General features: G+C 41.0%; 2 protein-coding genes across 3 annotated transcripts; both read left to right on the top strand.

Moving 5' to 3' along the window:
* Positions 1–640: 640 nt before the first annotated feature.
* On the top strand, positions 641–8458 carry lad1 (ladinin). 2 transcript variants are annotated; one of them, XM_073470396.1, is made up of 14 exons: positions 641–751; positions 1358–1534; positions 1988–2288; positions 3611–3684; positions 5147–5318; positions 5631–5714; positions 6051–6094; positions 6178–6220; positions 6595–6638; positions 6765–6831; positions 6950–7090; positions 7209–7298; positions 7680–7805; positions 7941–8458. In XM_073470396.1, exons 1-13 carry the CDS (start codon positions 714–716, stop codon positions 7776–7778), a joined length of 1374 nt encoding a protein of 457 aa, XP_073326497.1. In that variant the 5' UTR covers positions 641–713; the 3' UTR covers positions 7779–7805; positions 7941–8458. The 2 variants fall into 2 exon arrangements, with proteins under 2 accessions (XP_073326497.1, XP_073326498.1); XM_073470397.1 differs by having other exon boundaries at positions 7944–8458.
* A 4966-nt stretch (positions 8459–13424) lies between these two features.
* Positions 13425–18911, top strand: tnnt2a (troponin T type 2a (cardiac)). The gene is made up of 10 exons (XM_073469434.1): positions 13425–13620; positions 14314–14338; positions 15797–15860; positions 16120–16236; positions 16340–16417; positions 16502–16612; positions 16710–16819; positions 16906–16996; positions 17091–17131; positions 18681–18911. Exons 3-10 carry the CDS (start codon positions 15807–15809, stop codon positions 18712–18714), a joined length of 636 nt encoding a protein of 211 aa, XP_073325535.1. The 5' UTR covers positions 13425–13620; positions 14314–14338; positions 15797–15806; the 3' UTR covers positions 18715–18911.
* The last annotated feature ends 668 nt before the right edge of the window (positions 18912–19579 follow it).

Below are 19579 nucleotides of genomic sequence, written 5' to 3' on the forward strand. Positions count from 1 at the left end.
TAAATGATGGTTATTATAAAGTGTACCCATTCAGATGACATGTCTTCCTTCTATTCACAGATTGACTTTATTGTTTTATGTTCATTTCTGTTTTAATTCTATTTTGTTATTCTTGTGCCTGTAATCCTGTCAGTTTAATATGTGTGTGTCTTATTGCTTTGCAACTGTCCTCTCGAAAATGAAACATACTTACACAGTAATTCATGATTGGTTGATTTGTAATTACTGCTAAATTGCTGCTTTCCACCAACACAAACCTTGGTTGTTTTTAGATTACTCAGCTGCATATTGTGTAAGCTTTAATTCAAAAAGGTTAGTTTATTTCACTTTTATTAAAGCCGCATGTCACGGCCACAAAAGACTCTCACAGCTATCATAAATGCCACATTCCCACCATACATGGAGAAGCTCTCTCTCTCTCTTTGTCTCTCTCTCTCTCCCTCTCCCTCTCTCTGTGTCTCTCTCTCCCTCTCTCCCTCTCTCTCTCTCTCTCTCTCTCTCTCTCTCCCTCAGGTGGGGAGCCTACCTTTGTCACGTGACATCTCGCTGAGCTGCACCGGGGTAAAGGTGGACTGCTTTGTGTCGTGCCGGCTGTAATTTGACTGCCGCCTTCAGAGTGACAGTCAGACAGTCAGTCAGTCAGTCGACTCTTTTACTCATTTTACTGTGTTGGGGAAGTGCACCTGGAAACTTTTACATTGTATTCGTCCAATATGTCCATCAGTCGGAAGAACTGGTCAGCTTTGTCCAGGTAAGATTAGATCTGAGGAGAATATGACACCTGTGGCTGTGAGCACCATCTCACATCAGACAGTATGGAGTTTATTCACTGAACTAGCTTTAAAAGAAAGAAAGAGCAGGTTTCTGGCTTCACTCTCGCAGCCAAGCAGCCTATCTTGAACAGAAAATGAGTTTATACTTTTCATTTAGAGCCTGAAGAAGCAGTTTCTGTTTCCTTTACTGTCTTTATTGTTTTTACAGACCATTGCTGTGATGTTATAATATGCTATAAAGTCACAGTTGGCTCTTCTCAGGTTAAAGTCTAGAGATAACTTGAAAATATGTACAATCTTACCCTTAAATCTTAACCTGCTGCACCAACAGACTAATGACTTGTTTTCGACATATCATCCTAAAAGTGAATATTTGATTTAGAGTTGCTTACACAGGCAATGAACTGAATTCAAACACAGTGGATGAACTAGTAAAGCAGGTTCTGTGTAACCGTTAGTACAACAATCTCTCCTCAACAAGCAGTTAACTGGATCCATTTCTGCAGATTTTAAGACACTTTCATGTTGACCTCATGATCTTCACTTTTGTCTCTGTTTCTGTTTCACGTCCTCTCTGTCCTCAGCCTGGCACGCCAGTGGACGATGGAGGATGAGGAGGAGGTGGAGAGGGAGAGGAGGAGGAGGGTGAGGGACTCGAGCAGCACCGCCGACCCCGATGCTGATTTCAGTCAAACAATGCCCACCGGTGACAGCGCCTTCGGGAAGGACTCCACAAGTGAGACGTCCCAGGGGCTCAGCAGGTTGTTCTCACGTTTTTTTCCCCTTGTAAAGTACAGTTTGTTTAGTACTTGGCAAAGCTTGATTTATAGACTGCCTGAACATGACTCTGTCGCTGCAGGTATGTTCTCCTGGCTTGTTTACTCTCCCTTATTCTCGTCAACCTTTCTTTTTTTTTTGTTTCTTGTATCTCAGAGGGCCATAGGGAGAGTCCATCTTCTCTGATGGTGCACATTTTTGGTGGATAGGTTTCAGAAGAATAAAGAGAGAATTCTTACACTTTTGCCCCAAGGGAGTGTGTCATCTGTATACTGTCATCTGTTTGCTTTTGAAATGCACAAACAAACCTGATACCTTGCATGATACCTGCAGAAGAAGCAGTCTTCAAAGGGAAATAGAAACCTAATCAGACACAGGACTAACAGGGCTGTCCATCATATCTGTCATACACATGTGTCTACCCTGTTTGTTTTCAGTGCGGAGCAGATACAGCTGGACTTTGTGGAGATGCTGCGTGTCCGTGATGAGAAGCGGAGGAAGAGGCACGTGGAGACGCTGAGGCGACAGAAGGATTTAGGGGAGGATGAGGCAGAGTCCTGTGAAGGAGCTGGAGGAGGAGCCAGGGTAGAGCTACTGGGGGACTTGGATGAGGACCAGGATGGTGTGATGCCATCTGTGAAAACCACGTCCAAACCACAACCACCCCTAAAAACAGCCTCATACAGTCCAACCACCACCACCACCAGCAGCAGCAGCGCTAACATCACAAATAGACAAGTAAGATGGAGTCACTCGTGTCATTTATGCAAAGAATTATTTGTCATTTTACTTTTAAAGCTGATGGAGTTCATAAGACAACATGACTAAAAGACTACAGTCATGCTAGCAGCTCTGTAAGGCTGCAAGCACAGCATTCTTGAGCTAAATGCTAACTTTAGCATGCTAACATTCTTACAGTGACAATGCTACAATGATGATTTTAAGCATGGATCTAATAAGGGAAATCTGGATACATCCTCTGGGAACCGTGAATGTCTGTACCAAATTTTATGCAAATCTATGCAGCAGATGTTAAGATATCTCTTGGGATAATCTGAAACATTTGATTGCTGGTGATGCTAAAGTAAAAGTCAGGGGATCAGCAAAGTGATTAGGATTCATCCTCTGGGGAACATGAAAGTCTGTCCCAAAAGTCACGGCAATGCACTCATAGACTGCTGCAGAGACGTATTTTTGTCGGCTAACCTGGAAGTTAGCATCGCCCTAGTTTCCTCGACAAAAGACCTTATTTCAGGCATCTAACCAAAACCCCATTCAAAAAACCCATTGACTTCGAGCTAAGGAAAATGGAAGCACAAAAATGCTAACCGATTTTCGGGCTTGAGGACTTAATCCTGCAGCACTCTGTAGCTTTTGTGATATTTCGGCCGACGGCCGCTAGCACGGCTAAACACGAGTCGGAGGTGCCTTCACTGACAGCCGAATCCTTTGACAGGCAGGCGGACAAACAAACCTTGACTCACATCCAAACTATTAATGCTTCACTCAGTCATAACACAGTGCTACCAACAGTGCCACCCTGCAGTGTGGTTAATCACAGTTAACTGTTACCCCACACAGAGAGAAGGTCGTGTTAATCATTTTCTACATTTTACAACAACAACAACTCGACAAATTTTCCCTTTAGTGTTCAGGACTTACAATGTTTTAGTGAACAAAGCCAGACGTAGAGAGGGAGAGGGTATGATGCTAGTTTTTAACGGCTCTGGTATATTTTCTTTGAGTATACAAGCGTCTGAATATATAGATCGATAAAAGAATTTGAGGAAATGACTGTGTTAACCGCACAGGACTGGACTCTTCCTCTGAATCAAGTGACCATGCAAATCATCTATAAACTTTGATAAGGCGTACTTAAGGTCACAATTTGAACTTTATCTTTTATTACACTTACAGGTGGCTTTATTTCAATGTGTCTGCAAATGAGGCCATAACCGTACAGTGTTATGTAATACAAGGTGTGTCTCCTGTGGCTCTACACAAAAGCTTCTATGTTGTGTGCCCATGTTGATTGTCTCCCCTGTTTGTGTCTTTGTCAGCACGAAAATGGAGAATCGTCGGGCAAAGATCCTGAACCCAAGCCGCCGTCCAACCCGGCTCGCAAGTTTGTCAGGTTAATGTGCACGACTTTGTCTTTTGTTCTTTTCATAGGTTAGCAGCAAGGTTGGGAAAGATCAAATGCAGACAAAAGATTGTTTTTAAGATAAGATAAAGGTTATTGATTCCCCACACGGAAATGAAAGAATAGAGTAGCTGAACGGTTAAATAGCAACCAAAAGAAAGATATTCCCCAATAATGGCTTTGATTATTGTTATAATAATCAACCATATGAAGTAAAAATCATATGTGACATTTCTTTACTGAGATTTGCAGTTAATATAACATTTGGAAACTTAAAATATACCTGAAGTTTATCTCACATAGACAGACTTTTGTCTAACCAAGACCAGCTGGTAAAATAGTTTGGAAAAATATCTAAAACAGAAGGTTTTAGATAACATAACATGGAGGCTGCCTGGTTTTCTGTTTGGATACTAACTTTTTATTTCTCAGTTTTATGATGCTGCCAGCCTCTCAAAAGATCAAAATATTATTATCTGTTCAAGAGGCTTTTGATATGGTAGACTAACGTTATCATCCCCTAGAAGGGCAGACACTCATTGCAGAAAACAATATTTTGAAAGGAGAGCGTTGATTAGGGTGCAGGAAAGACCAGTTATCGTAGTGACCCACTATCAGGGCTGGTATTACTGGTATTGTTGGGTTTTTTGTCAAATTGCTGATAGAATAAATTCATTTAAAACTCTTTTGACTCTGATGTAGCCACGTCTCTCTGTCTGTAGTCACACAGTCTCATGGTAGGACTCACGAGAAATTGTCACACTGAATTTTGTGAATCTGCAGTGTAACTAGTAACTAAAGTTATCAAACTAAATGTAGTGGAGTGGAAGTTAAGTAATTAAATGAAAATACTCAAGTTAAGTAGTAGTAAATGTAGTAGAAGTAAATGTTGATTGCACAATGCTATGGATACAGACTAATGAACCCATCTGCCTTTACATTGGTTCAGTTACAGGTTAAAAAAAAATTAATAAGTTTAATCTTATTATTTGAAAGCCACGGTAAACAGTAAACGGTGACACACAGTATTCAGGAGGCTTGTTCTGCAGGTGGGAAGCACAGAAACTAAAAGCTCCTGGGAACACAGTAAACCTGTCCCAGATCACCTGAGGGGTCTGAATACTTCATAACGTACAAGTAAGTAGTAGTAAATCAGAGATATACTTTTTCATAAGATGAAAGATGAAGATGATCTGTCAGCTTGATGATGTTACCATCATCATTTTAAAGGATCAACATGTTATTACCTGTTTGAGAGAGTTTTTACATGGTTGACTGACTTTATTATTCCCTAGAAGTTTGGACAGAGATTGTAGAAAACAGGAGACCGGTGCACTAAAGACTTTGATTCTCCTGCAGCTTTACTGGGAGTTGGTTCTCGATCACTGGTTGTTTTTTTTCCCTTCACATCTTCAGCTGGCCTTTCAGCTCACTTGTGTTTTTGGTGTTGCAGCTCTGTCTCCATCTCGCTCGACAAAAGTCCCTCCACGAGCAGGTGTGCGACTCCCATGAGCCCTCGCTCTCCGACGGGCCCCTCGTCACCTCGAGAACACTGGCCGTCGCCCTGCCATAGTCCCTCACCGAGGGGAGCTCAGAGCCCCGTTCAGAACGGACACACACAGGAGGTATTTTAACACACACACACACACACACACACAGAGTCAGATGATGTCATTTGCAACATAAGTGCGTGTTTCATGTTTTGCATGTGTCATGGCTGCAATGTGCTGACGCTGCTGCTCATCAATGCAATAAAGCAACAGCACCCTCTGGTGTTAAAGGAGGGGAAGTTGGAGCATTTGTGCTGATAAAAACAAATAATTGGCCCCATGGATGCATAAAGTAAACAGCCTTGAAGGATGGAGGAGATGTTCATCTGACTTGGGATAGTTTAACCTGATTTCATGAAGCAGTAAAGTTATTTCACCTCCCCTCAGAATGGCTCTCCCTCCGACGGCAACTTTGAACAGACGACCAAACCTGCGTTCGTCAGACAGAGCTCCAGGACTATATCTTTCAGGGTAAACACACACACACACACACACACACACACACACACACACACACACACACACACACACAAATGCATGCACACATTCTCCAACATTAACTTTTGCCCATTTGACTGTTAAAGCACGATTTAATCTCCCATCAGCTGTTAGACTATCAGTTCAGGGTCATTTGCTTGTGCCAGTCGAGCTTCGGGCTTATGCTGAAGCAATATTTACTGCTGAGTTTTACTGCTGACTGGCTGCTTTGTTAACGCCCTGACACATCACAAGAGACTGGGCGACTGTGCTCATCATTAGCTGCTGGTGTTTAGACGACTGTAAGCTCACATGCTCGCTTATACACAGATGATGAGGAAGAAAGAGGAGGAGAGCGCACCTCTGCAGAGGAGGTGAGCAAACATTCTTGTCTTTATTTTGAGCCTCTCTGTATCCATCAGTTTGATTTCTGACTGTTGTTGTTTTTCTGTTGTAGTGCGAGCGTGAGGATCGCCTCCAAGAAGTTTGAATCCAACACAGTAAGATGACAATTTGCCTTAACCTGATGTTAAATAATAGTGATGATAATGCTTTTGGAGAAGTGGGAGCTGCTATTTTTTTAATCAAACATAAAAAAAGAAACTAAAGTTAACATGAATCAAAGTTAAATGATCAAATTAACACAGTGCTACATTTTTAGCTTTATGTTACTTAATTTCTTAGCAAGATTTATAGTTTTTCATCACTTGTATTCTTTAAATTTGGGCTGATTGGCTGAATTATGTTTGACTTTTATCATGGATCATAGTGAATCCAAATGTTATTGACTCTAAAATCCATATTATTTGTATTAAAGTTGTACATTGATGATTTAAAGCGGGTCTAACGTTTATTATTCTTGGGTTTGGACCAGGACCAAAATGAAGATGAAGACAAAGCATCATCTTTTCAAAGAAGGTGAGTTTTTATAGCCAATGCATTTTTTTGCACCTCTTCCAAAAGTTTTAATTATTATTTATTATTTTAGTCAGATTTGTGTAAACAGCTGGATATGTGAATATGTGTGAACTCTGTCTCGTCCAGCTCTCGGCAGAGGATTTCATCCAGGTCCATCCAAGAGAAGATGGAGAGACTGGCTCAGGCTGCGCAGGTCAGCAAAACATAATAACTCTTTCTAACGCAGCAATTTTGAAGTCACAAAACAAGTGATTATTTTGCTCCTTTATTGCTGACGTTTGTTCTTGACCCTGCTTCCCGTATGTATTTAGAAGTCTGAAGCAATGCGATCTCCAGACGTGACCCAGAGGACCCTGTGTCTGCTGGAAGAGGTGTCCAGGAAGAGAGGCCTCTTTGAGAAGGAGAAGGAGCAGCAGGCAGCGAGCCCCACCAGCCCGGGAGTTTCCAGACAGGTGTGTTCAGTCATTACTCACAATCCTCTTTTTTTTCCCTGTATCAGATGTGCCATCAATGCATGCACTGTTATCATGAGCATGATCTTATTATTTCACTTCTCGTGGTCATTATCAGGAATTTAGGAGCTTCACATCAGGAATGTCAGACCGCATCAACCGCTGGCTCAACAAGACCAACCAACCTGGGTCTCCAAACAGTCCTGCAGTAAGTCTACTTGATTGTGTAGCATCTGGCAGCTAGAGGGCAGTAGTGCCCTTTAACATATACTGTATGTCCTGAGCAGGATATATATTTTTGTTCCTGCTGCTTTTGTTACTGCTGAAACAATGTGTTTCATTAGGTCACTGCTGCTACTTCCGGGTTAGGGAAGTCAGTGAACAAGATTAAATTCAACATGAATAAAACTGCCTGATCAATAAACAGGAGCGAAAACAAATCCACTTTTTAATCCCCAAAGTTAAAAAGTCTTGTCTGAGCTCTCCTCCCGTCAGTAAACGGCTCCAGATCACGTTGCATTGTGACTATTACATCACATACAGCAGCAGTGGTCGTGGTTAATCGTGCATTTTTGTATTCTATTTATAGGACTTGAGAAACGTGGACATCTCCAGTAAGAGGAGCCTGTTTGAGGGCAGCGGGGAGGACTGCGTCCCAAAAACCAGCCCTGGAAAAATCTTCAAGTGAAGGACGCCGATTTAGATTACCCGACAGGTAAAATTACTGCATGTAGTGACATGACAGTGGCAGCACTGAGGAAGCCAATAACTTTAACACAACTTTTAATTTAAATATGGAATAATAATGTATTTATTTTTGCTTTTCTGTGCCTGTATTTCTTTGATCTAGAAGACGAGGAGAAGAGGAAGACAACTAGAAGATTAATGGATGCCACGACTGATTCTTTCTTCAAGCTTTTTCATGTATTTTTCTTTTTTTTTCTTTCTTCATTGCCAAAGCACACAGGAAGAACAGATATGCGAAAAAAAAATGAGTTGAGTTTTAGCTTTAGAGGACCGAAAACAGGGATACTGCTTTTTAAGTTAAGAGGCTTCGATCATACATGTTAGCACTGCTTCTTGAAGTACAAATACTTGGAAAAGAGTGAAAAGCAAAGTAGACATGAGAGGTGGAGAAAAGTGGCGTATTTGCTTTCAAACAACAGCTATTTGCCTTAACGTTGTGTAATTCTTAAAGCACTTTAAACAGGTGAGGGTCTTCAGGCTAATGTTAGATGTTTTTATTGAATTACAGTAGTGGGAATTCTGGAGATGTTTTTATCTAATCGGCCAAAATACATTTTTATTCTGTGTCGTTGTGGGCAAGATGCTGCCTGTCTAAGAAATAAAATGTTTTATTACCACAAATGTCTCATAAATGTCTTTTAAATCCTCGCTTACACACTACAGACACATCGTCTAGTCCTGAATGATGAACACACACTCTTTAACATCACTTATCTCAGCGGAGGGAGGATAAGAGCTGTGTGTCTGTGTTGTGTCAGTGGCAGGTTTCCATACAAGGCTGAGAAAATGTGTGTGTGGTGTGCCTGTGTGTGTGAATCATTGTCTGTGAGCAACTGTGGCTTTATCTGGACCTTTTTGGCAACACAACCGGCACTCTGGCACACAGCGGCCTTTTTAGGGAATGGTGATAATAGAGGGAACATGCTATCTAAAAAGTTATTAATAACACAACATCAAGGGGTCCTAAAGCCTCGTCCACACAATGCAGAGACTCACCTCACGTTCCTGTTAGTGAGAGCAGAGACCTCTCCTCTGCTGCACACTGAGTCTCTCCATCAGTGCTATTTCTTCACCGCTCCATCTGAACCTCAGGTAAGTTTCACTGATTATAACTTTGTGGCTATACGATGCTGTTATGAAGAGGTACATTAGGTGAATTTATTGACTCTGTCTAATGCTCAGATTCACTGCTGGACACCTGAACGCTCCCTGACATGTCTGACAACGAGGAAGTGGTGGAGGAGTATGAGGAGTAGGTTTCAAGCTTTTTTTCCTTTAATGTTACATTCAAAAGCTCTCCTGAACAACTGAAATAAATGGGGACTTGTTTTAAAGCATAAAAATAAAAACATGAAATGGCTCCATACAGCTCCTCTGGCATACTCCATTAATTTGAAAAGACATTATTTACACCCTACTTCACTGTAGCTGCTGAGCTAAAAGCATTAGCGCACCTTGGATTACACTGGACAAGTTGTATAGAGCCATGTCTGTTGTTGTTTCCTGTTTTTTTTCTTTTACATTTTAAATGAATTCAACTCAATAAATGACTTTGTATGCTATTATAAACTATTATATGGGCATTAAACTGAGGTCCGTGTAAAAGGGGTTAAGTAATAGGTAATGAGGCCGTCATAACACCTTATAAGATGCTGATTAACATTAATAGCATTATGTTTAATGTTAGACATTTATAAGCACGTATAAGAAACTTCTTGGCAGTGGATAAGAATGTTAAACTCATAACACCTTATAGGTTTTTACATTAAAGCAGCAGTATGTAACTTTTCTACCTTAAAATAACAGCTTCAGAATCATGTTGGTGGCACAGTGTCTTGTAACAGGGTGAATGGTGTCTCGGTCTCAGCCACTCCGCCCTCCTATCACTTCTTTCTGTACTATGTAACTTCAGTGAGAGGGTAGGATCACAGCGTTACGTACATGTTTACTTCAACATACAAGTTTTCAACACATAACATTGTTATGATGTCATGAGTCGTGTTAGTAGTTAGCACCTACGTTACGTCTGACAAATACAGACCTGGGATTTACAACGGCCTTATTACCTGTCAATTAATGCTTATTACAAGGACCTGAGTATGGAGCCTTACCACTGTATGTTGTTGTAATGTTGCTGCTGGTTAATAATGTTCATGTGTGTTTGATTTTCACAGGGAGGTGGAAGGTAAGAGCTCTCATCATGACTCACCATATTCCTTAAAGACAGGTGTGATCCACTGCTGAAAGTGACGGCATGTTGTTTTGACACACAGTAATCCAGCGAGCTTAACATAGTGTTTTCATATAACAGTACTGCATAGATCTCAAAGGAGGATATTAACGTATTGTGTCTCCTGGGAATGAAAATGTCAGATTGATGGATGATTTTTTTCCTAATGTCTGAGCCTCATCGTTCTGTAACACAAAGTGTGTTTGCACCAAAACACTTCCTCGTTGAGTCAAAGATGCAGTAGGTAGATGCTTGTTGTTTTTCTAAAAATCCACAGGATGTACAAGTTATTTGTTCAGGTCTTGATGGTGATTTCCCCTTCCTGTCCTACATTGGAGCAAAAGTAGCTTGTGTGTGTGTTACATGCATTTACTATTGTGTTTTATATTATTATTTGTTTAATCCTTCTCTTGTGTGTTTTCCTGGCTGCGTGCTTCAGAAGAGGAGGCTGCTGAAGGTATGAGACCACAGCTTTAGCACTGACGTTTATAAATTAAAAGCTCTGCATCATCAAAGAATGATTTTTGGTCATGTTTCAGTACCACACAGCACACGTGATTTAGCAGAGCAACAGGTGGAGTGATGACTGGTTGGTCCCGACACTCAGGGTGCCTGTGGTTTAAAAATAAGATAGCTGTGGCTGACATTCATGAATGATTACATGAGAATCATTCATGTTTCACTGCATCACTTCATTACTTCATCATGCTTTAAGAGATGCCTTTCTTTCTTTCTTTGTCTTTCTTCCTTCCTTCCTTCCTTCCTTCATTCCTTAATTCCTTCTTTTTGAATGTTGCTGGCTGCTTTGTTGGCTGGCTGGCTTTACTTACCAGTGCTTTTGCTCAGCAGGGGAGCAGGGGGTAGAGGAGGAAGAGGTGGAGGAGGAGGAGGAGGAGGTGGAGGAGGTGGAGGAGCAGGAGGAGGAGGCAGACGAAGGTATTGCTTGCGCTTTGAGCTGAAAGCAGCTTTTTTTTTTTGTGGACATGGTGCCAGTCAAAACAACTCCACCTTTTAGTCAGACACGTTGTGATGAAGCTCACTGGGCACATAAACAACAACTGGGCATAAACATTAAATATTAAATAAAATGTCCGAGCTGATTATTCCAGGTCTAATATGTCAAGATACATAAAAGTAATGTTGAGAAATAATACTTGAGCTGAACATTTAACATTTGGAAAGCAAAGAATTACTTTTAAATAATTAAATAAAAATATAAACAATTGCTGAAATAACTAACAAATATTTTAGAGATTTATTTCAATCTTTCAATTGCTATTTATTCATGAATTTCTACATTTTTAGCTGTATCTGTTATGTTTTTCTACATTTCCTTATTTAATTTTGTAGTACATATTTATTCATATATTTATTTCTGTGCCGTCAGTTATGGAGATATTTCAGAAAGTGTCACCTGATGAAATCATATATTTGGGACTTATAACACTTGGTGAACTGCACATGAACTTGTCTGTTCATATCTGTGTTTCAATGCATGCCTCGTCACAAGATTTAAGTTCAGATCCCAAGTCAGATCTGAAAGGGTGTGGCGTCATTACATCTGACCAACACCCACCCAAAGACACGCTCCGCTTCACCAGCTCTTGAGCGCTGTCTACTTTAAATACCAGACATGTAAAGCTCATTCTGATCTGATTATGGGTGTTTAAACAGACCATTCTCTGCTGGTTTATCAGATGTTCTCCCATCCCATTCAGACTTATGAAAAATGACAGCTTACTGAAAAGGGAGAGCGATGGTTCGAGTAAGGCGATGACTCAATATCTCACCCTGTGAGTGTCAGGCTGTCGCTGAAATGTCATTTTTCACTCCCTTCTCCGCCAGAGGCCGTGCAGGAAGAAGACAAACCAGCTGGGGGTGAGGAGGTCAACGAAGAAGAAGGTGAGGGGGTTTCAAAGTGGAAAACAATGTCGTCAAGCAGACATCAAGTCAGTGTTGTTACTGAGTCAGCAGTTACCAAGAAAAACAACATCCAACAAGTGTATCGTGGTGTGTTGAAGTCAAGATGATGAATTCATTCCGTCCGTAACCATCCGTCAAAGCTGATGGGGGAGTCATCTGCTATCTCAGTCACACTTCATCCTGGTATGTGACAAACTGCAGGCACTTGATGAGTTCAAACCCACATGTTCACTTCTTCTCTGAGTCACACCAGTCATGGCCACTGGGTGAGAGAAAGCCCAAGAAAGCCCTGTCCCTCCCAGCCCTCAGGCTCTTTCTTATTAGTCAGAATTAGGTATTGGCTACTATTCACAATCAGTTACATTTAGGCGTTACTCTGTATTGTTGGTAATCATATGACAAGGACGGCACGTTAGTCAGAATCAGTCTCGTCTTCTTCTTCTCCTTCAGTAAACGCCCCGTGAGGCTCCTGTGAACTGTCCACTGATGTGTCACACAAACTGGACAGGTGACTTATCGACCTGCCAGAATGTTTTCTCCTGCTAGTTCAGTTTATCATCAGGGTGGTGTTATTAGCCGGGGAGGGCATCGACAGTCCAGACTGAACTTTTAGACGAATGGAAATGAAATCTTTTGCAGTTGTCCAATTCTGTTTATGACCCAATTCCTGCAATACTGACAGCCCCCTTAGCCTCAGCTGAACTTTGTGCTTACCCTGTGAGCATTTTTCCTTTGAAAAGAAATGTAAAAATGTCTACGGTCACCAGTGAAAAGACACCGAAACTGCTTCAAAAGTGAGCCTATTTTCACCGACAAAGAAGATTAAACATTCACATTTCGACCATATTTCACCTGGATTTACAGCACTGACTTTAAACTGAAACATTTGGATGTGGTTTCTTAGTCAGGCTCTATTATTTGCACATTTGTTTGAAGACATCAAGAAACAAAAAGTTAAAAATAGAAAAATAAGCTAAAATAGGCTCAAAAGAGACAAGACAATAAAAGTTACAGTGCAGTTTCATCACCCAGTTTTCAGCCAGAAATCACCTCGGTTAGTGCTCACTGGGTATTAATTAGAAAATGTTAGCATGCTAACACACTTAACTATGATAACTGTGAATATGGTAACCTTTTTACATCCGCATTTGATGGTTGTCAATGTGAGCGTGTTAACATAAGGTTGTTTTTAAGTCTCACACAGCTGCTAGCATGGCTGTAGTGGAGCCTTGTTAAAAATAAATAACTTCCTCTGATCGTAGCTTTAAGGTTTTTATGGGCTCGGTTTAGAATTTTTTGGTTGAGTGTCATTCAGAGGTCACAGATGCTGTACCCTCTTATTATCTATTATCAGGACAACCTCTCCACAGTGCTATTTATAAAATGTGATGCATGTAACACTTTACAGACACGCCAACGCAGATACGCAAGCCGTTCCTGTCTGTCCCCCTCAGGACTGTATTTTGGTCTTTTCATGTTCCCTTATACTTCATTTTGTCTGTCAGCACTCCATAAAAGACAACTAATTTACTGTTCCCTAATGAGCACCCGTTCGACACGGTCACAAACACACACAAACCTCTCTTTATTTTCGTTTCAGATGGAGAAGGGGAGGCAGAGGACGGAGAAGGTAACTATGTTTATCTAAACTGCATCATGGTTGGCACGCCTTACTCATTGTGTATCTGTTTTTCTTGGATGCTCTCAGCCTTGACCTGAGTCACACCCGGAAAAGGTTCTGATTAAATTTCTGTTTAGAATAATCTGCTCGTGTGATCTCATACAAGGTTTAAGGTTTATTTATTTGTCAGTGTGTTGTAAACTGAGATCCCTTAAGGCTATGGACACAACAGAAAAAAGATAACATTTATATCAGAGTGTGGAAGATGAGTTGCGGAGCACCACAGCCTGAAGAAAAAAGCTGCTCTGTAGGCTGGTGGTATGGCTGCGGATACTTCTGTATCTTTCGCCAAATGGCAGCAGGGTGAACAGACTGTAGCTTGCTCTGTGCAGACTCCTCGCCTCACTAATGATGCCCTGAAATTAGACACTAATGATGTTCTGGGTGGTTTTATTCATCCTCTGCAGAGCCGTGATGTTCCCAATCAGAATGTTTTCTATCGCTCCTCTCTTAAAAGTTAACAGGAACTTGCCAAGAGAATTTTGGCTTAATCTTCTTAACCTCCTGGTCGTTTTACGAGCGTACAATGGGCTCCGTTGTCACAACTTGCTGGTATTTCTTGGGAGGATTATGAAATGTTTTGTTGCCGTTAGTAGGTGGTCTGGACTAACTTACTGCTGTCTTCTCTTTCAATAACAACAGAGGAAGAGGCCAAGCCCAAATTCAAGTGAGTAATCCAACAAATATTTGTTGTAGAGCTAATTCTTCCTGTATGTGTGTTCCTGTACGCACTGGAGGAGGGGGGAGAAGCATTTATTGGCTTCATGGCAGAGAAAATACTGATATCACTCTCATATTTTTACAGTAATCAACCATACCGCCAACAGCCGCTTAGCTTAGCTTAGTTTAGCTTAGCTTAGCATAGCATAGCACAAGGACTGGATGCAGAGGGGAAACAGCTAGCCTGGCTGTGTCTAAAGATCACTGAATCCTTCTGCAAGCACCTCTAAAGCTCACTAATGAATACTTTATATCTTGTTTGTTTAATCTTAAAGTAACTGCGCTTGGCCAAGAAATAATCTTGATCATACGTTTTAGTTTTACATCGTGCTGATTAAACAAACAAGAGATGTCATGTTAATTGAGTTACCTTTGGACAGAACCAGGCATGCTGTTTCCACCTGCTTGAGGGCATTAAGATACTTTAAAAAATAACATCAGATTGGTGCAATCTGTGTACAAGATCGTACTCCTTCTCCCTGAGTCACAACGGTTTCAAATCTAGACATGCACAAAGTTTGAGAGTCAGCGTCCACTGGCACTGAGGATACCAGTATGTCTAATGTCCATCTACACATGAATCTGCTGAGAAGTCACGAAAATCTTGTCTGTAAATCACTGCGAACCGCTAATTCTGCATTAACAGCATAATAACCTTTAATGTGCCAAAATGTAACGCAACATGAAAAAAAAAAAGAGGCACACAACATAACTCACCTAGCATACTCTCTGGTTACATACCCCAAAGCATTATGGGAAGCATTTTTCAAACTCAGAGCACAAATATCCACCAAGTACAAGAAAGACAAAGAATAACAAATGTGATAAAATACATAAAAGATGACTTTTTTCATGTTACACTGCACTGTTATTTATATTTTTTGATATTACTGAGGCTCAATGTGTCCCGCAAATATATGCCCCTAAAATGACAAAAAAAAAAAAAAAGGCCAGATCGTGCAGAATTAACTGGGATTTGGGACTTCCTTGAGGGACTGATATTGGCATTAGATCAATTTATCAGTCATCATGCTTTAGAAATTGTATTAAATACAGTGAAGAATGCAGAATATAAGACTGAATCTTATATAAAAGTGGGAATCATAGTTGGTTAAAGTCCAAAATGTAACATTGTGGAATAAATTAAAAAAAAGAAATATTATAAAGCAAGGAGTACAAAAATAATTCATAAAGGAGCTCCACCAAAGCAGTTGTAACAGGCACAGGCACAGACAAGCATCGATAGATTTAGGGGACATTTGTTTGGCTTGTTGATCCTGTGTTTAATCATCATTTGATATCCAGAGTGACAGTGATTAATGATAATTTTCTGGTTTTGTATTTCTTTCTTACTTTATCTCGTAACTCTCCTTTCACTAGTTCTTTCTTTCGTTTTAATCTCCAGGCCATTCATCATGCCTAACCTCATCCCTCCTAAGATCCCAGACGGAGAGAAGGTGGATTTTGATGTAGGTAACAGACTGGGAATCGAAACAGAGTTTATCACTGTGCTTTACATTTCTACCTCACGGTGTATTACCATCATCAGATGTTATGTTGGAATACTAATGCCAAAGCTCAGCCTTTTCTAGAGTCACTATTTATTATTTTCTTTGCTTTTTTGCTGCTTTTACTGAACTTACACCAAAGCCCCTTGTGTTTTTACTCAGTATAGTCATTTTACTGTTTACTTTAAGTACAAAAGGCACTGAACTTCTGTTTCTGTAGGATATACATCGTAAAAGGATGGAGAAGGACCTGATGGAGCTTCAGACTCTGATCGAGGTTCACTTTGAGAGCAGAAAGAAGGAAGAAGACGAGCTCATAAATCTCAAGGACAGGATTGTGAGAGCCCCACAATACAGCCAATCAAAAGTCAACTTATTGTCGCACACAATGTTAAAGATCTGCTTTAAGATTTGTTAAGGTGTGATGATCTGCTGTGCAGGAGAAGCGCCGCGCCGAGCGAGCAGAGCAGCATAGGATCCGCAGTGAGAGAGAGAAAGAGCGACAGAAGCGTCTGGAGGTATAATCATGTACGAGCTGCTGTACGTCTTCTGGATGAGCCACCTCCTTCCATTTCACTCCTCGTCCTCTTTCTCCCTTATAGGACGAGAGAACTCGTAAGGAGGAGGAGGAGGCCAAGAAGAGAGCAGAGGATGACGCTAAGAAGAAGAAAACCCTCACCAGCCTCCACTTCGGAGGCTACATGCAGAAGTTGGTGAGCAGGTGGAGGGTTCATAGTGGGGTTTTTCTCAGTGCCGGTAGTTAAAATAAGATGGATGTCAAGCAAAGCAATGTTTCATTTTCAACTTTAGACAGAAAAGCGCAGCGGTAAGAGGCAGACTGAGAGGGAGAAGAAGAAGAAGATCCTGAGTGAAAGACGCAAATCTCTGGACATCGAGAACATGAGCCAGGACAGACTCAAGTAGGTGGAGACATAAAGTGCAGGGACATGCTTTTATGAAACACACGAGGCGATGAAAATAAGCAACACTGTCCCATTTCTCACAGGGAGAAGGCTAAAGAGCTGTGGGAGTGGATGTACGAGCTGGAGGCAGAGAAGTTTGAATTTCAGTATCAGTTCTCCAGACAGAAATATGAGGTGTGTTTTTGTCTTCAGTTTACAGTACATTGAAGTAAACCACAGGATCTAAGAGACCACATTTGAGTGACATTTGGATGTTTTTTTGTTTCAGATTAATGTGCTGAGGAACCGTGTCAGCGACCACCAGAAAACGTGAGAAACCAACTCCGAGTCTCTTTCCTTCTCCCTCTGATGCCACACAGTCCGACACAAAGAAAAAGAACTGTTACAATAGTTGGAGCAAAAGTTCAGATATCCTGACTCTAGCTCCCTGCACGGGGTGTTGTCTATACTAGCTGCATCTCCTTAGCTATTTAGCCTATAGTTAGGGTTCTTGTGTATCCTTGCAAACTAAACAGCTTTGTCCACCTTATTAGCTTGCAAACAGCGAGCATGTTATGTGCACTAAGTGAAATGGCCTCAGGAAAAAAAGAAAAGAGCTCTCAGGTTGTTTTGCTCTCTCAAGGAACGTTGGTTGAATGCATAACTCCTGTCTTTCAGAGGTTCACTCCCTATGATGAGTAAAATAAAGTAGTTAGTGCCCCTTTTAAAGCCTACATGTGAGAGTTCTGCACTGAAACATTTAATAAGTACAAGACCTTTTTTTATTTATGTACTTGGGTTGTGTACTGACATTATCCCAGGTTTCCAACAATGTTCAAACCCAGAGAAATGCACAAGTTTACACGGGGTGGTGCATTTTATTTGGTTGCCCATCACTATAACTTCCAGGAGAGTGAGGAATGAAACTAAACACAAAGTGAATAAAACTTAAAAACATTTCCTAATCTGTGAACATTTGTGCAAAACTAATTCTATTTTAACTCGTGACAGCACTGAGCTTATGCTCTGGTTAGGTTTAGGAACATAAAACACTTGGTTTGGGTTAGTTAAAGATCACGTTTTGGCAACAAGGCTGGAAAGTGTCCCGATATCTCATTAAAAAAAATTGTCAGTGGTTTTGCACTTACAAATCTTAAATTGCTGTCTTAAGCATTGATCTCCTGCTTGGCAGCATCAGGCCCAGCATCACTATCTATCTATCTATCTATCTATCTATCTATCTATCTACATACAACATATCTGTGGTTTGCAGAAACATGTCGACATGTTATTCTGGTGACTCGTGTGTCTTGGGCCTGAACCGAGGTTGCTAAATTTTGCACACAAGCCTGTTCATGCACAGACCTATCAGTTAAAGTTTTAAATAAACTTTAATTTAAGTTGACACTTGACAGACACAGACGAGATTATGGCTGAAAAGGCTTAAAAGAGCAAAGATTAAAAACTTTGATAACTAGATTAATATTACCGCTTCAGTCACAAAGACTGTAATCAATTTAAACGGTTGGGTTAGAGAAGACAATCAGGTGCATATTCATCCGTCGTCACCTGGATATGTAGCAGCCCTTCATGCTCAAGCTCCTCTCCTCCCCTTCTCCTCCCCATCACAGCCCACCTTTCATTTTTGTTTGTCTGCAAGAGTTCATGATCTCCCCGAGGCTCTGTTCCTCTTTACTGGAGGAGTTTGCTGCAGGCTAAGTGTGTGTATGTGTGCGACAGCCCCACTTGTCATAGACACACTGAAAGCCAGTTTGAATGTTTGAGTATGTCTCAGTGTATGTATGCAGGTGCCTTATTTTTGGAATGAACGTTAGAGGATTCACCAGCCTCATAATGGTCTCCGTCTTGTTTTTAACAGATCTAAGAGGACGAAGAGAGGCCTGAGGAAATAGACGCTGACTTGCTGAGTGAGCTGTCGGCCTCGTTCTGTGGATACCGCCTTAAACCAAACCCTTGTTTTCCTGCCACACCCCAGCCCCACCTGTTTCTCTAATCCCTTTACCTACAGTGTAGTATTGTATTTCTAGCTCCATTGCACACTGGTTATTCCTCTGTGTTTAAGGATGTAAATAAAACCATCTTAGTTCAATCAACGGCTTTGTTCATTTTCAGACCTCTGAGCGTGGGCACGTGTTTATTTACACCCACAGAAAGTCAAAATGACCCTGCAGAACATTCAAGGCATGAATGCAGAAGGCCTGAAGCCAAAGACAGGAAGAGACATCTTCCTTTTTCGAGACGAGCTCTGACATGACTGGGACTGACATGATGATCCTTGGGCCAACGCCCAGACTTCCACCCTACATGCACACACCCACGTACACACACAAGCTGAAAGAGAATGAATCATTTACCAGTAATCAATGTGGGAAAATGCTCTCCCTAAAAAAAAGGTTCCTCCTCCAACTGCTTTCAACTTTTCTTCAAAGTGGATTTCTATGACAACACTCTTAGTTTCGACCAGACATGCAGTCGCAAAATAAATTAAGTCATTGTTATGGACATAACACGTTGGAGGGATTAAATCCATTAGTTGTTATGAAACTTGAATTCCATCCAGTGGTAGCATGGTGAGTTTGTGGCAGGATTTTAATGAAGTTATCTCAATTAATTTATAGCACACACACACACAGACACACACATAGGGGCGAGTTGCAGCGTCTCTGGCAGTGTGATTTAAGGAAATTGTAAATTTAAGGAGTATTTGTCTTAAAATGTAGAGAGTAAAAGCAAAAAGTTGTCAGAAAAAATAAATAC

The sequence above is a fragment of the Pagrus major genome, chromosome 7 (assembly GCF_040436345.1).
Source record: "Pagrus major chromosome 7, Pma_NU_1.0".
Taxonomy (NCBI): domain Eukaryota; kingdom Metazoa; phylum Chordata; class Actinopteri; order Spariformes; family Sparidae; genus Pagrus; species Pagrus major.

Excerpts from the sequence above, each read along its gene's own strand:
- lad1 (XM_073470396.1), top strand. The coding sequence starts at position 714 with ATGTCCATCAGTCGGAAGAACTGGTCAGCTTTGTCCAG. Across the intron at positions 752-1,357 it reads AACTGGTCAGCTTTGTCCAG|CCTGGCACGCCAGTGGACGA; the intron begins GTAAGATTAGAT and ends CTCTGTCCTCAG. Across the intron at positions 6,639-6,764 it reads GCATCATCTTTTCAAAGAAG|CTCTCGGCAGAGGATTTCAT; the intron begins GTGAGTTTTTAT and ends TGTCTCGTCCAG.
- tnnt2a (XM_073469434.1), top strand. The coding sequence starts at position 15,807 with ATGCCTAACCTCATCCCTCCTAAGATCCCAGACGGAGAGAAGGTGGAT. Across the intron at positions 15,861-16,119 it reads GAGAGAAGGTGGATTTTGAT|GATATACATCGTAAAAGGAT; the intron begins GTAGGTAACAGA and ends CTGTTTCTGTAG. Across the intron at positions 16,997-17,090 it reads TCTCCAGACAGAAATATGAG|ATTAATGTGCTGAGGAACCG; the intron begins GTGTGTTTTTGT and ends TTTTTGTTTCAG.